This window comes from Micromys minutus (assembly GCF_963924665.1).
Source record: "Micromys minutus genome assembly, chromosome: 10".
NCBI classification, from domain to species: Eukaryota; Metazoa; Chordata; class Mammalia; order Rodentia; family Muridae; genus Micromys; species Micromys minutus.
The window spans coordinates 11141530-11162676 of record NC_137979.1 but is presented as its reverse complement, the minus strand read 5'-3'; the positions used below and the strand labels follow the sequence as shown (position 1 = coordinate 11162676).

General features: G+C 37.7%; 1 protein-coding gene and 1 pseudogene across 2 annotated transcripts; both read left to right on the top strand.

The window, feature by feature from the left end:
- Positions 1–7611: 7611 nt before the first annotated feature.
- LOC308426327 (rRNA-processing protein UTP23 homolog) lies at positions 7612–8388 on the top strand (annotated as a pseudogene). The gene has a single exon. The product of its transcript is annotated as an rRNA-processing protein UTP23 homolog (transcript).
- Positions 8389–12739: 4351 nt separating this feature from the next.
- LOC308426211 (olfactory receptor 2AK2-like) lies at positions 12740–13660 on the top strand (the record flags this gene model as incomplete). Its single annotated transcript, XM_080923978.1, has 1 exon — positions 12740–13660. One exon carries the CDS (start codon positions 12740–12742, stop codon positions 13658–13660), a length of 921 nt encoding a protein of 306 aa, XP_080780104.1.
- Positions 13661–21147: the final 7487 nt, after the last annotated feature.

Genomic DNA, 21147 nt, shown 5'->3' with positions numbered 1-21147 from the left:
GCTTCCTGGGGCTAGTATCCACTTATCAGTAAAAAACATGCCATGTATGTTCTTTTGTGACTGGGTTACCTCACTCATGATGATAGTCTTTAGTTCCGTCCATTTGCCTACAAATTCCTTGAATTCAATGTTTCTAATATCTGAATTGTTTAAATGTACCACACTTTCAGTATCCATTCCTGTGTTGAAAGACATCAGGATTCTTTCCAGCTTCTATATATTATAAATAAGACTGCTATGAACACAGTGGAGCATGTTTTTGTTTTATGTTGGAGAAACTTTTGAGTATATGCCAAGAGGTGGTACAGCTGTGTCCTCAGGAAACATTTTGTACAAATTTCTGTGGAACTGCCAGACTTATTTCCAGAGAGGTTGTACCAGCTTACAACCCCACCAACAGTGGAGGAGTGTTCTTCTTTCTCCACATCTTCACCATCATCTGCTGTCACCTGAGATTTTGATTTTACCCATTGTAACCGGTATAAGGTAGAAACTCAGGGACGTTTTGATTTACATTTCTCTGATGATTCGGGGTGTTGAGTGTTTCTTCACGTGCTTCTCAGCCATTCAGTATTCCTCACTTGAGAATTCCTTGTTTAGCTCTGTACCCCATTTTAATAGGATTATTTGATTCTCGGGAGTCTAACTTCTTGAGTTCTTTCTATATATTGTATATTAGCACTCTATCAGAGGTAGGATTGCTAAAGATCCTTTGCCAATCTCATGGCTGCCATTTTGTCTTCATGAGAGCGTCCTTAGCCTTACAGAAGTTAAAACCTCGCAGTTCCATGAGGTCCCATTTTTTCAGTTCTTGATATTAAAGCACAAGACATTGGTTTTCTGTTCAGGATATTTTCCCCTGTGCCTATGTGTTCTAAACTCTTCCCCAATTTCTCTTCTAATAGTTTCAATGTATCTGGGTTTATGTAGAAGTCTTTGATCCACTTGGGCTTGAGCTTTGTACAAGGAGATAGGAAAGGATTGATTTGAATTTTTCTGCATGCTGAGTGCCAGTTGAACCAACACCATTTGCTGAAGAGGCTGTCCTTCTTCCATTAAATGGTTTCAGCTCCTTAGCCAAAGATCAAGTGACCATAGGTGTGTGGGTTACTTTCTGGGTCTTCAATTCTGTTCCCTATTTCTGTACCAATACCATGCAGTTTTTCTCACAATTACTTTGTAATATAGCTTAAGGTCAGGGATTGTGATTCCCCCATAAGTGTTTTTATTGTTGAGAAAAGATTTCATTTTCTAGGTTTTTTGTTATTACAGATGAGTTTGCAAATTTTTTCTGAACTCTATGAAGAATAGAGTTGGAATGTTGATGGAAATTGCACTGAACCTGTAGATTGCTTTTGGCAAGATGGCCATTTTTACAGTGTTGATCTTTCCAATCCAAGAGCTTGGGAGTTCTTTTCATCTTCTGAGATATTTTTCAATTTTCTTCAGAGTCTTAATGTTCTTGTCATAGAGATCCTTCACTTGATTTGTTAGGGTCAACCTCAGGTATTTTATAGTCTTTGTTACTATTGTGAAGAGTATCAATTCCCTAATTTCTTTCTTAGCCTGTTTATCCGTTGAGTAGAGGAAGGTGGTTGATTTGTTTTAATTAATTTTATAACTAGCCAATTTGCTTAAGTGGTTTATCAGCTGTAAATATTCTCTGGTGGAATTTTGGGGGTCACTTAAGTATACTATCATATCATCTGCAAATAGTGATATTTTGACTTCTTCCTTTCCTATGTGTATCCTTTTGACTTCTATTTGTTGTCTAATTGCTATGGCCAAAACTTCAGTCTTACATTGTATTGGTAGGGTGAGAGGGGGCAGCCTGTCTAGTCCATAATTTTAATGTGATTGCTTTAAGTTTCTCTCCATTTAGTTTGATGCTTGCTACTGGCTTGATGTGTACTGCTTTTACTATGTTTAAGTATGAGCCTTGATCCTGATCTTTCCCAGTGATTTATCATGAAGGACTGTTAAATTTTGTCAAAAGCTTTTTCAGCATCTAGTGAGATGATCATATTTTTTTGAGTTTGTTTATGTGGTGGATTATGTTGATCGATTTCCATATATTGAATCATCCCTGCATCCCTCAGAAAAAGCCTACTTGATTGTGCTGGATCATTGTTTTGATGTGTTCTTGAATTCTGTTTGCAATAATTTTATTGAGTATTTTTGCATCGATGTTCATGAAAGTAATTGGTCTGAAGTTCTCTTTCTTTTTAGTGTCTTTGTGTAGTTTAGGTATGAGCATAATTGTAGCTTTGAAGAATGAGTTGGGTAGTGTTCCTTCAATTTCTATTTTGTGGAATAGTTTGGAGAGTATTGGTATTAGTTCTTCTATAAAATCTGATAGAATTCTCCACTAAACTCATTTGGTTTTGGCTTTTACTGGTTTGGAGAATTTGATGACTGCTTCTATTCCTTTAGGTGTTATGGGATTCTTTAATGGCTTATTTGATTTTGATTTAACTTTAGTATCTGGTATCTGTCTAGAAATTTGTCCATTTACTCCAGATTTTCCAGTTTTGTTAAATATAGGTTTTTGTAGTAGGATCTGATGATTTCTTGAAATTCCTGAGTTTATGATTTTATGTCTCCCTTTTCATTTCTGATTTTGTTAATTTGGATACTTCTTATGTGTCCACTAGTTATTCTGGCTAAGGGATTATCAATCTTGTTTATTTTCTCAAAGGACTATCACTCATTTCTGTCGATTCTTTGTATAGTTCTTTTTGTCTTTATTTGGTTGATTTCTGCTCTGAGTTTGATTATTTCCTGTAGTATACTTCTCTTGTGTGTATCTGTTTCTTTTGTTCTTGAGATTTCAGATGTGATGTCAAGCTGCTAGTGTATGCTCCCTCCAGTTTCTTTTGGAAAGCACTCAGAGATGTGAGTTTTCCTCTTTGTACTGCTTTCATTGCATCCCATTATTTTGGGTAGGTTGTGCTTTCATTTTAATTTAATTTTAAAAATTCTTATTTTCTTTCTTTATTTCTTCCTTGTTTTTGTTATCATTGAGTAGAGCATTGTTCAGCTTCCATGTGTATTTTGGCCTTTCTTTTTTTTTTTTTTTTTTTTTTTTTTTTTTTTTTTTTTTTTTTTGGTTATTAAAGATCAGTCTTAATCCATGATGATCTAATAAGATGCACAGGAGTATTTCAATCTTCTTGTATCTATTGAGTCCTGTTTTGTGACTTGCTATATGGTCATTTTTGGAAAATGTACCTTGAGATGCCAAAAAAGAAAGCATATTCTTTTGTTTTAGGATTACATGTTCTGTAGATGTCTGTTAATTCTAATTATTTCATAACCTCTGTTAGTTTTGCTGTGTCTTAGTTAAGTTTCTGCCTCCATGATCTGTCCATTGATGAGAGTTGGGTATTGAGGTCTCTCATTATTATCCTGTGTGGTTCAATATTTGATTTGAACTTTAATAGAATTTTTTATTAATATGGGTGCAATCATATTGGGAACATAGTTGTTCAAGATTGAGGGTTCATCTTGATAGATTTTTCCTGTGATGGTTAAAAGGTGTCCTTCCTTTTTAATAACTTTGGTTGAAAATCTATTTTATTTGATATTAGAATAGCTACTCCAGCTTTTTTCCTGGGACCATTTTCTTGGAGGGTTTTTTCCCAGCCTTTTACTCTGAGGTAGTGTCTGTTTTTGTCTCTGAGATAAGTTTCCTGTATGCAGCAAAATGTTGGATCCTGTTTGTGTATCCAGTGTGATAGTCTATGTCTTTTTATTGGGGAATTGAGTCCATCGCTGCTAAGACATATTAACAAATAGAAATTGTTTTTTAATTTTATTTTTGTTGTTAGAGGTAGACTTATGTCTGTGAGCTTTTCTTCCCTTGGTTTCCTTGCATGATTATTTTTTGCTTTTTCTTGGGTGTAGTTTCCTTCCTTGTGCTGTATTTTTTCCATCTATTATCCTTTGTAGGGCTAAATTTGTGGACAGATATTGTGTAAATTTAGTTTTGCCCTGGAATGTCTTGATTTCTCCATCTATGGTAATCGACAATTTTTCTGGATATAGTAACGCGGGGTGGCATTTGTGTTCTATTAGGGCCTGTCTGATGTCTGCTTGGGATGGTCTAGCTTTCATAGTGTCTGTTGAGAAATCAGGTGTAATTCTGATTGGTCTGTCTTTATATGTTACATGCCCTTTTCCCCTTACAGCTTTTAAGATTTCTTCTTTGTTTTGAATATTCGGTGTTTTGACTATTATGTACCATGAGTTTCTTTTCTGCTCCAATCTATTTGAAGTTCTGTAGGTTCATGTTCATTTGTATGTTCCTGTTCATCTCATTCTTAAGGGTGGGAAAGTTTTCTTCTATGATTTTGTTGAAGATATTTACTGTGCCTTTGAGATGGATATCTTCGCCCTCTTCTACACCTATTATCCTTAGGTTTGGTCTTCCCATTGTGTCCTGTATATCTTGGATGTTTTGAGTTAGGAGCTTTTTGGTTTTTGCATTTTCTCTGACTGTTGTGCCAATGTTTTCTATGTTGTCTTCTTCTTTTAAGATTCTCTCTTTCATCTCTTGTAGTTTGCTGGTGATACTTGCATCTATGACTCCTGATTTCTTTCTTAGGTTGTCTATCTCCAGGGTTGTCATGGTTTTGTGTCTTGTTTTGTTTTCTTTATTGTTTCTATTTTCATTTTTCATTCCTTCACCTGTTTGGTTGTCTTTCTTTTTTGTAGTTCTTTAAGTGATTTTTGTGTTTCCTCTTTAAGGGCCTCTATTTGTTTATGTGTGTTCTCTTGTAATTGTTTAAGGGAGTAATCCATGTGCTTCTCCAAGATCTTTATCATCATCATAAAAAATGATTTCAAGTCAAAGTCCTGTTTTTCTGGTATGTTTAGCAATACAGTACTTGCTGTGGTGGGATAGCTGGGTTTTGGTGTTGCCAGGTTTCTTGGCTTCCATTGTTTAGATTCTTTTGCTTTCCACTTGCCATCTTGTTATCTGTTTGTATGGGTGATTTTCTTGTCTCTGACTGGATCCTGAATTTTCTGTGGGTCTGAGGGCTCGTGGTCTCAGGAAGGAAATTGCTTCTGGGTGTGCTTGTCCTCAGCATGGTGGGCCTACTAGATCAGCCCAACTACTTCCTCACACAACAGCATTATGGTCAAAATTTTCTTTTTAATTACAGATTTTAATGTATTGGGGTGCACATGCCATGACTCTAGCAGAAGTCAGAAGAAAGCCTGATTGTGAGTTTTCTTTCTCCTTCATTCACATGTGTTTTGGGCATTGAACTCAGATCCTCACAAATGGCCATAAAACTATTGATTTACAGAGCCATCTCATCAGCCATGGAGGATCTTTTCTGTTCCAGGAAGTGTTTACAATGCAGCCTCAAACATCCAATCAGACTGCAGATTATTGAATCAGTGAAGTGTATCTGCTGCTGTGTGTGATGGGGACTATGAGTGTCAAAGATAAAGCTGCCACTCCACAATACATGGCAAATAAAGTGATATGTAAGGGGATAATTATGGGATAGGGAAGGCTTGACAGGGATATTCAGGGAAAACTTTTGAGGAGACTTTTCATCTCTATGATTAAAAGTAAGACCAAGGATAGCTCTCTTGTAGTGGGAAAGTTCGTGATTCTTCATGCCAGATTTACCTTAAAGACTTTGAAGAGGAAGAAAATTAAGACTCTAAGAGGTAGTGACTACCACACAGGAGGGTCTTGTGTACATTGATGAAGTACTTACACAGGACATCAAAGAGAAAAAAATTCATAATGTTGGTTCCAGGTTTCCAGAGCTCTTCCTGATGCAGGTGGGTAGATACCATGGATGATACGGGCCAAAGCTGTAAACACAGAGGATACTTAGGAACGGGAGAGAAAAGGGAAAACAGTGGCCTGTGAGGGAATACGCTCAATATGCTCTCTTTATAGTACAAACACTTAAGGCATAAAGAAAATGATGTCAGAGAAATGAGAGAGTGTTCGGATTTGTGGAGATTGTGCATTGCTTTCTTGGCTGCTTCTTTTTCCTTTCTACATTGTAGGAACTGGTTACTAGTTGAAGTGTGGGAGATACAGTTCATGACATCAGGTATATTTGGGGTTTGACAACTGAAAACCAAGCCTACCAAATTCTTAACTGAGAACAAATCTTTTTTGTTTTGGATGATTTTTATTCTAATTTTTTTCTATTTTGCCACTTTTCTCTGTCCTTTCAGCATTTGGGAAATTGGACTCAAATGATACCTTTCCTTGTGTGTGTCATTTTGTCTCTGGAGATATTAACAGAGAAATCTTGGGGAGCCTGAGATTTACAGATGCATATTATAGAATAAAAGTAAATATTTCAATGTATACCTTAGAATAAGGAGATTGTGTTAGCATGGTTTCCAAATAACATGGCCTTAGAAGGTTACTCAAAAAATTCTAGGGCAGTCACATATTTGGGACAAAGGCATATACCGAGGCCAGGTACATAGCTCGGTTAGTAGACTGCTTGCATAGAAAGTACAGACATTATGTGGTAATAAATACCTGTCATCCTATCACTAAAGAAGTAGAGGCAGGGAGTCAATACCGGCCCCATTCTGAGTTCAAAACCAGCACAGCTCACATGAGACCATCCTACAAAACAAAGAGGGAGAATAGAGAAATAGCTCAACAGCTGAGAGCACTTACTGCTCTTAAAGAAGACTAGGGTTCAATTCCCAGCACCCATACTGTGGTCTGCAATAGTGATTGACTCCAGTCCAAGGGATTTGTTGCCCTACACTTGATTCTGCAGCTATAAGACATAAAAGTGATACACAGACATGCATGCAGGCAAATAGCCATACATATACATTAAAAAATTTAAAGGTGCCCATGTGCACAGCTTCTGACATTATAAGGGATAAATAAAGTAGAAGTGCACCAGCTGATGCCAGTCTGTGCTGCAAGACAGCAAGTTATGGTTACGTTTAGCTTTCAGAATCAAACCAATAAATATGGTGTTTAGTTTGTTTTGTCGATTTCCCTATATGTTTATTTGTCTGGAGGCAGGTTTTTCTGTGCCTCAGTATGGACTCAACCCCACTCCATAGGGGTCAATGGGCCTGAACTTTTGGGCTTTCCACTTTTACCTCTCAAGTGCTGAGAATACAGTGTATGTCGCCATGCCTGACTGAAAGTACAGGCTCTGAGTATTGTACATAAGAATTGTGGACTTCAAAAAGGAAAGAGGAGCCTCAACTCTTAAGGAAGCTATTATACTTAAGAAAGTGCTTCTGTGCTGTTTCTTACCTCTTCAGGAAAATGTTATTCTTGTGAAAAACGTTCACTTTTATATGATAATTATCATGAAATTATAAAGCTATCAAGAGCCTTTAAAGAATAAATAGAGAGGTTCAGCAGTTAAGGGCACTGATCAGTCTTGCAGAGGACCCAGGTTCAATTCCAAGCACCTATATAACAGCCACAACCATCTGTTGAATCCACCCTTTTCAGGCATCAAGCATGTACACTATGTAAAGACATGCAAACAAAACACTTATACACATATAATAAAAGAATAAATAAACAAAACATAATCAGGAAAAGTGATACAACCTATTGGAACATATGATACATCTACAAAAATGGATGCAGTTGGAATTAGTCACAAACTTGCTTTTGCAATAATTTTTATTGCCGGCATAAAGATCACCAGGCAGAAACACTCGAAGAAGCATCTTGACTTTTTCTATAATAGTTTCAGGGTCCGTGAACCTACCAGATTTTTCTGGATGGCACTTTCTGCCAGGAGGTGCTGCGGGGTCGCATCCAGCTGTGGGACCAGCTGCTCTGCTACCCTATGAGAGGGACCCAGCTGTGCACCACGAGTTGTTTGTTAAAGGAGTTAGAAACACTAGGAAAGGAGTTATATGGAGAAAAACTGATTGCACAGAAATGCCAGGTTCGAAACTTTTCTCATTTCAAGAGTGCAGTGAGTGGATCTGAGTGTCTCCTGTCCATCATCGATCAGGGGAACCCTCCCCATTATTTTGTAGCCACACAGGATCAGAACTTATCTATGAAAATCAAGAAAAATCCTGGAATTACTCTCCTGTTCATTATTCAGAACACCATAGCATTGGACAAGCCTTCTCCCAGAACAGTGGCCTTTGTGAAGGCAGTAGAGGCAGGCCAGCTGGTGTCTGTGCACGAGAATCAAAGTATCAAGCATCTCAAAGAGGAGCAAGGCTTGGTGCAGAACCCTGAACTGAGAAGGAGTAGGAGGCAAAAGAAAAGGTGGGCAGCCCAATCCTTTCAGCTGCCAGAAGAAGAAAAAGAAGAGGACAAGGAGGAGGACGAGGAAGAGGAAGATGGCAAAGGTGAAGGCGAAGGCAAAGAAGGTCAAAAAGGCAAGAAGGTGAAGGCCAAGAAGAATAAGAAGGAGGATGAGGAGGAGAAGGGCGGGGGAGAAAAATACACTCACAAAGGGAAATACAGGAACAAATAGAGGAGCAGGGTTTGAACAAAATATCAACCAGACACTGTCTCACTTGGGGATCCACCCCATATGCAGCCACCAAACCCATGCACTATTGCTGATGCTAAGAAGTGCTTACTGGCAGTAGCCTGGTATGTATGCGTATTAGAGACTCTGCCAGAGTCATACTGATACAGATCAGGTTCCTTGAGGCTATCCATAAGACTGAACACAGGGACCCCAATGAAGGAGCTAGATGAGGGACTGTAGGAGAAGAAAGGTTTTGCAACCCCAATGGGAAGAACAACATTACCAACCAACCAAACCCTCAAGAGCTCCTAGGAACACACGGATAGACCAATGGCTCCAGCCGCATATGTAGCTGAAAACAGCACTGTTTGCCATCAATGGGAAGAGAGGTTTTTTTGTCCAGTGAAGGTTCCTATTCCCCGTGTCAGGAAATGCCCAGGCGCTGAGGTGGAAGAGGGTAGTTGGGAGAGGGAGCACCTTCATGAAAGCAGGGGGAGCTGGAGGGGACATGGAGTGTGGGGAAAGGGATAACATTTGAAATGTAAATACAGAGAATTCAAGAAAAAACAATGTTGATATGACGTGGCTACTTGTTGAGAAATAATACAGACTCCAGTATACAGTCAATAATAAATCAAATCCATTCATTTTTCTCTTCTAATTAAAAATTATAGCTTCTTTAGATTAACAGAAACATTTTTTTACAGCAGGTAAAGATTTCAGGTTGACCTCTAACTTCTAGTCCAAGCTGGGACACAGTGAACTATTTTTTTTTTATTCCAGCATCAAGCGAAGCTATGGCTTTCATAAACATGACCCTCCTACATAGGTGACCATGCTGAACATTTGGACATTGTCTTTGGAAATATGTGACACAAGGGAAAACCTAGAATATATAATTATCTGAAACACTATATTTACGATGTTCCTAATATCTACATTTTATAGCTTATTCCTATGCTTTTGCGCAGATGTGCATGTTAAGAGTATGCAATGGAATGGGATGTTAAAAACTTATCAGCTTCAGTTATGATGAAAATATGTTTTGGATATTCATTCTGACCTCTTTTAACTTCCATTCTGCAGTGCAAACATGACTTCCAATAAAATGTTCTCTTTCTTGTAGTTAATGTGTTTATTTAATTGTGGACAAGAGACTAGGTTTTTCCAGAGGGATTCTGAAAGAATGCTTTTTAGGTCCCATATCCCTCAGGCAGCCATAGCATTTATGAACTTAAAGGTCATTCATAGATGACAAAATGATATTTCTTTTCCACCTAAGTCTTCAATGTTAATTGAGAATTCTTAGAGGCAAAAATACCAGCTACCTTGCAAAAAAAAAAAAAAAAATAGTGGGCTAACATTTCTATGATGCACTGGGTACAACAGGATTTAGAAGCCACGGTTTCTTTTTGAATATAAAGATTAAATAGATTGATTCATTGAATTTTAACAACATATTTAAAAATTATTCCTGTAGGCAAAGTTTTGACTTTTTACATATTGTCACTATGTGTAATTACATTCTATATATTTTTAGGGACATTTGTTTTCGGTTCCTATTTAGTATCCCATTTTTGAGGAGAAATTTTAGGAAAACAAGATGTGTATGTCTAATATACAGTTGATTATGATGTAGTTAAATATGTTAGAATTAAATTTATAAAAATTGGGCAGTCCACACAGCTGATCATCTGGAAGAGAATGTCATCATGATCCTCTTATTAAAAAGCTCAGTTTGATGAAGGACAGAATTCTTGGACATGCATAAACATCTACTTCACTGACAAAGGAGCTCGGTAGTCAAGGAATTAATGAAGTAAGGCTGAGTTCTCTGATGAACTTGCTACTGATCTTGTGGAGGAGACTGGATAGCTGTGGTGCTCTGCTGGTGCAGGTATGTGTTGGGATTATTGGGTAAGTACATTGTTCTACCTGTAACCCATACTCTTGAACTGAATCAACTCCTGGGTAGATGCACATTCCAGCTATTGCTTTAAAATATATCTGAAAGATTATTATTTACAAATGCTGTCCATTGGTTTTCTAAAGCATGGAAACCTCACAGGAGAAAGAAACTGGGGTTCTCCTAGTTCCAGGGGTCAAGATTGCTAAAAAATATGCCATTTCTTAGCATATTTAGAATGTATTATGATTTGAACATTAATAATGTTTTAATTTATTAATTACAGAGGTGCAATGTGATAATTTGACACACATGTAAAATGCATGTACTGTGCATAAATAAATATCAAATTGGTGGACAATTTTTACTCTGATTCCAAGTGACCCTTATACAGACTCTCATTGTTAATAGACATGATTGTGAAAGATTGTGAATCTTATTATTCACAAGAATAAGAAGTTCCAGTGTGTCCACTGCTCTGAGCTGCCCCGGCACACTCTGTCCACTAAGGGAAGCAGCCACATCAAAACACATTGTGCTTGGGATGGCCTTGGGGAGGTTTTCAAGACCTAAGGTGGCTGCTGTGGCTTCCATAGATTAAATATTGTATTTAGAGGATAAAATCCACACTACGTTATTTCCAACTTATTGAACAAAAGCAGAAGTTCTGCTCTTACTGTAATGAAGAGAAAGGAAAATTCACCAAGTTCACAACATTTAAAGATCACTTTAGCATATGTAAGGTTTCAGGAAACACTGAGTAATGCTTCTAATAATGGGAAACTGGGACAGGGCAGGTCTTTGTGGCCCAGCCTCTATCTCAGATTCAGGACACTCAGTACAGGATGGAACTGAGGATGAAACTGAGCTACTGAACATGAGTGATACTTAACTTCAAAAGCCAATTACTGAGGGTGTAACTCACGGTCACAGTGTTTGCCAGGGTTAGGCGTTTGATCCTAGTAATACACACACACACACACACACACACACACACACACACACACACACACACACACATACACACACACACACACACACCCCACAGACCTCCATGCACATATGTACATGCATATGTATCTGGCCACAGAGGCACACACACACACAAACACACACACACACACACACACACACACATACACACACACACACACACACACATACACACACACACACACACACGCCCATGCAACATGGTAATTAACATGTAACATCACACTTTCAGTAGTTACTATTGCTGGGGCCTGATGACACCTGACACTTTAGGTAATGTAGAGCAAAGGGAAACTGTGGATCGTTTTGCATTTTCTTCACCTAAAAATAGTGGGGAGGTTATGGTTAAGTGTAGTCATTATATAAAGAGTAGTTACCATACCCTATATTCCACAATTAATTTCTGCTTATCTCTCTTTCATAAATCATATTTTGAGGGATTAAAAAACATTTTCTAATCCTTTGCTTCTTGGAAGTGGTATACTTGCTTTATATAAAAGATGAATAATATATGTGTAATGTAATAAAATGCATAGTATAATTTAAACTTTTATTGCATTATGTAATTCTCTTGTAGACCTACTCCATCTTCTTAATTTTTATATTGCACAATGATCTCAGTATTTCCTTCATTTCCTGTACACAGTCCATGTTTTTTCATTTCCTAAGACTCTCCTGTCCATACTTTGTTCGCACAGGTAACAGAACTGAGTGAGTGAATGCTGTCCAGAAAGAGACACAACTCCAGCCTCCCACCAGAAAGGATATGCACCAGGTCTAGACAATTTGCTGAGAATTATACAACTGCTCATTTTATGAATATTTAAATTTTATTTTGTGATCTCAAAAATGTTTATTCAAATTTACTCAGTTTTAACTAATGGAAAACCTTGATTCAAAAGCACAACTGAGGACTTCACCCATGTAGAAATGATAAAGATTATATACCAAAATCCATTTTCAAAGCTGAGTGTGTCATATATGAATGAAACGGCAAAGTCTGTAATATCGCGTAAGACACTGCAGATTATGCAGAACCAAACCATTAAAAATTTCTAAAACATATTATTTTAATATGTATTTATGATATACATAAGAGCTAGAGAGAATAGATAGATAGATAGATAGATAGATAGATAGATAGATAGATAGATAGATAGATAGGTAGGTAGGTAGGTAGGAGGTAGGTAGGTAGGTAGGTAGATAGGTAGATATGCTTAACATACAGGGTAGTGTTTCAGAGTGCCCTAAAGATATTTAAAAAAAAACTATCCAGTGTAATAGTGATCATTTTCTCCTCAACGACAGTCCTCACTAGGACATGCTCTTTCCAGGTTGTACCTGCTTGGATGGTTCAGTCTAAGCCATGGAGAAAGTTAACCAAAGCTGTGGGACAGACTTTATCTTGGTTGGTCTTTTCCAGAATGGACACATGGACACCTTTCTCTTCACAGTCATCACCATCCTCTTTGCAGTGGCTCTCATAGGCAACATCACACTGGTAAATCTCATCAGGCTGGACCGAACACTCCACACCCCCATGTACTTCCTCCTCAGCCAGCTCTCCATCATTGACATGATGTACATCTCCACCACTGTGCCCAAGATGGCAGCCAACTTCCTGTCAGGCACCAAGACAATTTCTTTTCTGGGATGTGAGATCCAAACCTTTTTGTTTCTGACTTTGGGTGCATCTGAAGCTCTCCTGCTGGGCTTCATGTCCTATGACAGGTACATAGCCATCTGCCAGCCCTTGCACTACCCTGTGCTCATGAACAGGAAGATCTGCTGCTCCTTGGTTGCCAGTGCCTGGAGCAGTGGCTCTCTCAATGCTTTAGTGCACACAGTGTATGTATTTCAACTTCCATTCTGTGGATCTAGGATTGTTAACCACTTTTTCTGTGAGGTTCCATCTCTCCTGCCACTGGTGTGTGAAGACACATCCCACTATGAGCATACAGTCCTCCTGAGTGGCCTTGTTTTTCTGCTGATCCCCTTCCTGGCCATCCTAGCTTCCTATGCTCGGGTGTTGGTTGTTGTATTCCAGATGGGTTCAGGGAAGGGACAGAGTAGAGCTGTGTCCACCTGCTCCTCACATCTGACTGTGGCCAGCCTGTTCTATGTCACTGGTCTCTCCACCTACACCCAGCCACACTCCTTGCATTCTCCTGGAAGGGACAAATTGGTGGCTGTGCTCTACTCTATCATCACCCCTGTTCTGAACCCGTTCATCTACAGCCTGAGGAACAAGGATGTCATGGGGGCCCTGAGAAGACAAATGGGATGATAGATAGTGACACATGACTTTGGGTTGCCCTGTGGACTGATCTAAAGGCTGGACTTGGACACTCACTGGGATGATTTCAGGATATATTTTGTGGTAGAATCTCACCAGCATGTCTCACTGACTGAACAAGAGCACAAAACTTTGCCCATACAGGGTTGGTGGTGTCAATCTGAGTTTGGCTCCAAAAGAGATGCAAAGGCTTTGTTTCGGGACCTGGCTATGCCTGCTCCTTGTCAGTCTGAGTTGGCTTTCCACAGAACTTTCTTACCTCTGCACTGATGCAAGGTCCCATGGCTTCTCTGACTTTGGCAGTCAATACATGTGGTTTTTTTTCTGGATGTCATATCTGCAGGTTATGTGTACAGCTGTATGTTTGCAGATATATTACAGTAACCTGGAGTATGTCCTTGTTTTTTATTTGCAGGTACAAGTATTGTATAAGAGTGTGTATTTTTATACAGTAAATGTTTTAAGGACAATTCTGAAAGAAATTAGGTCATAAGTCAATGCTTGCCGTGATGCTTGATTGATTTTTTTAGGTATTTTTAATAGATATTCTCTGTTTTTAGATTTCAGATTTTCTCCTCTTTTACCCCAATCCATTCCCCTCCCCCATTGCCTCCATGAAGGTGCTGTTTCTCGATCACCCTCTCCCACCTCAGTTCCTTGGCATTCCCCTACTCTAGAAAATGATCATTCACTGGACCAAAGGCCTCATTTCTCATTGATGCCAGACAGTGCTATCCTATACTGCATATGGACCTCGACATCTAGATCTCTCTGTGCTTAATCATTGGTTGGTATTCCAGGATTTTTAGGCTAGTAACTGCTCATCAGATTGTACCTACCATGAGTGTTCTTTTGCAGCTGGGTAACCTCACTCAGGATGATAGCTTCTAGTTCCATCCCTTTGCCTAGGAATATCATGAAGTCACTGTTTTAATAGCTGAGTAGTACTCTATTGTGTAAATGTACCACATTTTCTGCATCCATACCTTTGTTTTAGGATATATGGGTTCTTTCCAACTTCTGGCTATTATAAATAAGACTTCTATGAACATCATGTGACATGTGACATTATTAGATGTTAGAGCTTCTTTTGTGTATATGCCCAGGATGGAAATAGCTATGACCAATTTTTTAGGAACTTTCATACTGATTTCCACAGTGGTTTTATCAGCTTACAAACCACCAACAGTGGAGGAGTGTTCCTCTTTCTACATATTCTTGCCAGCACCTGAGTTTTTGTTCTTATCCATTCTGACTGGTGTGAGGTGGAATCTCAGGGTTGTTTTGATTTGCATTGTTCTCATGACTAGGAATGTTGAGCATTTCTTTAGGTGCTTCTCAGCCATTAGATATTCCTCAATAGAGAATTTTTTGTTTATCTCTATACCCCATTTTTAATAGGATAATTTGATTCTCTATGTCTAACTTCTTGAGTTTTCAGAAATACTGGGTATTAGCCCTCTATCAGATGTAGAATTGGTAAAGATAATTTTTCAATATGTTGCTTGCCGTTTTGTCTTCTTACTATGTCTTTTACCTTACAGAAGCTTTGCAATTTCAGGAGGTTTCATTTGTCGATTCTTGATCTTAGAGTATAAGCCATTGTTGTTTTGTTTAGAAAATGTTTCCCTGTCTCTTTACCAATACCATGCAGTTTTTATCACAATTGATCTGGTGTACAGCTTGAAGTCAGGGATGGTGATTCCTCCAGAAGTTCTTTTATTGTTGAGAGTAGTTTTTGCTATCCTGGGGTTTTTATTATTCTAAATGAATTTGCAAATTTTTCTTTATAACTCTATAAAAACTGAATTGGAATTTTTGTGGGGATTGTATTGAATCTGTAGATTGTTTTTGGCAAAATGGCCATTTTCACTATGTTGATCCTTCCAATCCATGATCTTGAAAGATCTTTCCATATTCTGAGGTCTTCTTCAATTTCCTTCTTCAGAGACTTGAAGTTCGTATCATACAGATCTTTCACTTGCTTGGTTGGGGTAACCACAAGGTTTTTTTATATTCATTGTGACCATTGTGAAGGGTATTGATTCTCTAATTTCTTTCACAGCATGTTTATCCTTTGAGTAGAGGATTTGGTGGTTTTTTTTTTTAAGTTAATTTTATATCCAGTCACTTATATCCAGTTGTTTAAGTTGTTTATCAGGTTTAGGAGTTCTCTGGTGGAATTTTTGAGGTCACTTAATAACAGTGTCATATCCTCTGCAAATAGTGGTATCTTAACTTCTTACTTTCCAATCTGTATCCCTTGAAGTCTTTGTGCTCCTTGATTGCTCTGGATAGTAGTTCCAGTACTATATTGAGTAGGTAGGGAGAGAGTGGGCAGCCATGTCTGGTCCCTGATTTTAATGGAATTGCTACAAGTTTCTCTTCATTTAGTTTGATATTGGCTACTGGCTTGCAGTATATTGCTTTTACTATGTTTAAGTATAGGCCTTGAATTCGGGTTTGTTCCAAATCTTTTAATGTAAAGAGATGTTAAATTTTGTCAAATGCTTTTTCAGTATTAAAGATATGATCATGTGTTTTTTTTTCTTTGAGTTTTTTTTTTTTTATAGAGAATTCAGTTGATAGATTTCCAAATATAGAACCATCCCCGCATCCCTGGGATGAAGCCTACTTGATCATGACGAATGATTGTGTTTATGTGTTCTTGAATTTGGTTTGCAAAGATTTTATTGAATATTTTTGCGTCAATGTTCAGGAGGGAAGTTGGTCTAAAATTCTCTTTCATTGTAGGGTCTTTGTGTGGTTTAGGAATAAGGACATCTGTAGCTTCAAAGAATGAGTTGGGTAGTGTTCCTTCTGTTTCTATTTTGAGGAATTGTATGTAGAGTATTGGTATTAGGTCTTCTATAAAGGTCCAATAGAATTCTGCGCTAAACCCATCTGGTCCTGGGCCTTTTTGGTTTGAGAGGATTTGATGAATGCTTCTATTTATTTAGGGGTTATGAGAGTGTTTAGAAATTTTGTCTTATCCTGATATAACTTTGGTACCTTATATCTGTCTAGAAAAATTGTCCGTTTCATCCAGATTTTTTAGTTTTGTTAAGTATAGACTTTTGAAGTAATATCTTAATTTCCCAGGTTTCTGTTGCTATGCTTCTCTTATTTGATTCTGATATAGGAAATTGTCCACTTCATCCAGATTTCTAGTTTTGTTGAGTATAGGCTTTTGTTGTAGGATTTGATGATTTTTTTTTTTTAATTTCCTCAGTTTCAGTTTTATGTCTCCCCTTTCATTTCTGAATTTGTTAAGTCAATTACTGTCTCTGTGCCCTCAAGTTACTCTAACTAAGAGTTTATAAATCTTGTTGGTTTTCTTAAAGAACCATCTCCTAGTTTTGTCGACTCTTTGTATATTTCTTTTTCTTTCTACTTGGTTGATTTCAGCTATGAGTTTGATTATTTCCTGCTGTCTACTCCTCTTGGATATATCTGCTTATTTTTGTTCTAGAGCTGTCATGTGTGCTGTCAAGCTGTCAGTGTATGCTTGTTATTGGAGACCAGCCTTAGTCCATGGTGATCTGATAGGATGCATAAGTTTATTGCAATGTTCTTTTACTGTTGAGATGTTTTGTGAATGAATAAATGGTCAATTTTGAAGAAGGTGCCTTGAGGTGCTCAGAAGAGGGTATATTGTTTTGTTTTAGGATGAAATGTTCTGTAGATGTCTGTTACATTCATTTGGTTTCTGTTACATTCTGTTACTTTCACTGTGTCTCTGTTCAGTTTCTGCTTCCATATTCTTTCCATTGATGATAGTGTGGTGTTGACATCTCCCACTATTACTGTGTGTGCTGCAATATACGTTTTAAGTTTTATTCGAGTTTCTTTTACGAATGTGGGTGCCTTTGTATTTGGAGCATAGATGTTCAAGACTGTGAGATCCCCTTGATAGATTTTTCTTTTGATTAGGAAAGAGTGTCCTTTTTATCTTTTTTGGGGGGGTGACTTTGATCAAAAATCTATTTTATCCAATATTTTAATGGTTACTTAAGCTTGTTCCCTGGGACCATTTACTTGGAAAGTTTTCCTCAACCTCCTTCTCTTTGTTGCAGACATGAGTTTTCCATATGCAGCAAAATGCTGAGTCCCGTTGATGTATCTACTCTAATTGTCTATGACTTTTTATTGTGGAATTGAGTCCCTTTATGTTAATAGATATTAAGAAATTGTGATTTTTTTTCTTGATATTTTTGTTGTTAGAGGTAGAATTAAGTTTGTATGCTTTTCTTCTTCTGTGTTTGTTTCAAGATTATTTCCTTGCTTTTCCTGGGGTGAAGTTTCATTCTTTTTGGTGGAGTTTTCCATCTATTATCCTTTGTAGAAGTGGATTTTTGGACAGATAATGTGTGAATTTGGTTTTGTCCTGGGCTGGTATTTGTGTTCTCTAATAGTCTGTATGACATCTGTCCAGGATCTTCTAGCTTTTATAGTCTCCTGAGAAGTCTGGTGTAATTCTCACCAGTCTGCCTTTATATGTTACCTGGCCTTTTCCCCGTACTGCTTCTCATATTCTTTTTTTGAACACTTTTCTTTTGTCTATTATTTATCTTGAAGTATTTCGTTTCTGGTCGATCTATATTGGGTTCTGTATGCTTCCTGTATGCTTTTGTCATCCCTTCATTAGGTTAGCAAAGATTTTCCTATAATTTTGCTGAAGTTATTTACAGGGCCTTTTATTTGGGACTCTGTGCTGTCTTCTACACCTCTTATCCTTAAGTTTGGTCTTCTCATTGTATCCTTGAAATCCTGGATGGTTTGGGTTAGAAAGTTTTTGAATTTTGTATTGTCTCTGACTGTTGTGTCAATGTTTTCTATGGCGCTTCCTTCCCCTGAGATCCTCTCTTCCATCTCTTATTCTGTTGGTGATACTTGTGTCTATGACTCCTGATGTCTTTCCTAGGTTTTCCATCTCCAGGATGGCTTTTTTTTTGTAATTTCTTTATTGTTTCTACTTCTGTTTTGAATTCCTTCACCAGTTTGGTTGTGGTTTTCTATAGCTCTTTAAGTGATTTTTGTGTTTCTTCTTTAAGAGCTTTAACTTTTTTGAGTGTGTTCTCCTGGCTTCCCTGTACTTCTTTAAGGGTGTTATTTATGTGTTTCTCAAGGACCTCCATAGTCATCATGAAGTATAATTTTAAATCTAAATCTCATTTTTCTGGTGACTTGAAATATACACTATTTGCTGTGGCGGGAGAACTAGGTTCTGATGTTGCCAGGTTTTCTTTGTTTCTGTTTCTTAGATACGTGTCTTTGCCTCTTGTCATCTTGTTATCAATGATGCTAGGTGAGCTTGTTGTCTCTGACTGGAGTTTGTCTCTCCTTTGGGTTTGTGGGCCTGTGGGCTCTGGAGGGAGATTGCTCCTTGGTTCAGCTTTTTGAGAAGGCTGTGAGTTCTGATGGTGGTGGGTAAACTTGTGGTTTGGCCCTGAATAGTCCATTCCCAGGCTGCACTGAGCTACCTGAGCCCTGAGAATTTCTGGGGGTTTCTACCCAGATAGTGAATGGAGAGGAAGTGTGGACTCACCCGTGGGCTCAGGAGTGAGAGCACTCCAGAGGCTCCTCTGGGTACCCAGCAGTCTGTGGGCAGGCCACCAGTCCTTGACACTTACTTGATGATTACCGCTTAAGTAAGATTCTGAGCTCTTCTAAGTTGTTTAATTATATTTTTCTGACTCCTCTTATCCTTCCTTTTCCCCAGAGTTTATAATAAACTTTATATAATAGACTTTATAATAAACATCATTAGTGGGTCTCTTTGTCAGTGTGAACTCTGTTTCTTTTTTTTCCAACCACTGAATTTTGTTTTTGTCTTAATATGAATTTATAAATGCTTTTGAGCCACCCTGTGGATGCTGGGAATCAAACATGGATTCTATGGAGAAGTAGTCATTGCTCTTAACTGTCCTGTCCTCTTTTGTGTGCTCCTGCATCATCATGTAGTCCAAGAACCTACAAATGAGAACTTCTCTGAATCTGATACTGGTGTAAGTAACATGAGGAGTAATTCTCAGTGTTAAAATACATATGTTGTGGGAATCAATGGAGTTATAGTCGTTAATAGCACTGGCTACTTTTCCGGAAGACTTGAGTTCAAATCCCAGCACTTTTGTAAGGTAGCTTACAACTGTCTGTAGCTCCAACTTCAGGGTATCTGAGGCCTCTGGCTTCCAGGAGCACTAATGTGTGTGTATATAACCACATGCACAATCACACTTATACATACATACATACATACATACATACATACACACAACATACTACTAGTACTACTACTAATAATAATAATATAAAATGTGAAATATTTTAGAGATTACTTGTTGCTACCTTGTAATTAGTGCCAATAATTAGTGTGATAATTTTAATGACCATAGAAACACCTCTTCTTGGTGCTAATAAAAATGAGTTGTATCTGTTGCCTGTGTGTGGAATTCCATCCCCATAACTGGACTGCCCTGTCTGGCCTCATTGGGAAGAGTATGCACCCTGCCCTGCTGAGTCTTGATGTGCCAGGTTGGGGGAATACCTAGGGAGTCGCCAACCTGCTCAGAGGAAAAGGAGAAGGGCTATAGTGGAAAGATTGTGTGAAGGGGAAAGGGGAGGTGGACGGAAATCAGGTGTAAATTGAATGAATGAATGAATAAATAAATAAATAAATAAATATATGAATAAAAATAAATAGAATAATGGAAAAATTGATGTACCCCACACGTTTTATGTGCATATATGTGTGTACAGAAAATATAACATATATACTATATGAATATCTACGTGTGTGTCAAAAATTATCAATAAAATAGGCTATTACATTGAAACTGGTGAATAGAATTTGGCGGAGAAAAGAGAAGAGCAAAAGTAATATTACTATATTTTGCTTAAAAAATATATTGCAATTTTAAGACGAAAGGAAATTTTTTAGAAATACCCTATAGAACAAAATTATAATGCTCTCAATAGACACAGGTTATTTCATAGAAATCTAAGTATCAAGCACAGGACTTTTGTCTAAAACTCTCTTAGTTTTCTATTTCTGTAACAAAACTCCATGACTGTCACTGGAGAGATGGCTCAGTGGTTAAAAGCACTATCTTTTCTTCCACAGGATCTGGGTTTATTTTTCAGCACCAAATCACAGCTCACAACTGCCTAAAACTTTATTTCCAGGAAAATTGACACCCTCACACCAACACAGATAAAATAAAAGTAAAAAAATTAAGTATTGCATCCTCCATGAATGGCTCTCTTTTGATATTTGATTTTCTTGTCATTGATGTAATCCATAAAATCACTGTAAACTGAAAGACTGAGGTCGATAAATATCTTCAATACTCTAATCTCATGTGTACCTCTCTGTGATTTGAGGGTGATCTGTCCTATACTGGCTCATTTTGTGTCAACTAGACATAAGCTGGAGGAAGGAGCCTTGATGAGGAAATGCCTTTATGAGATCCATATAT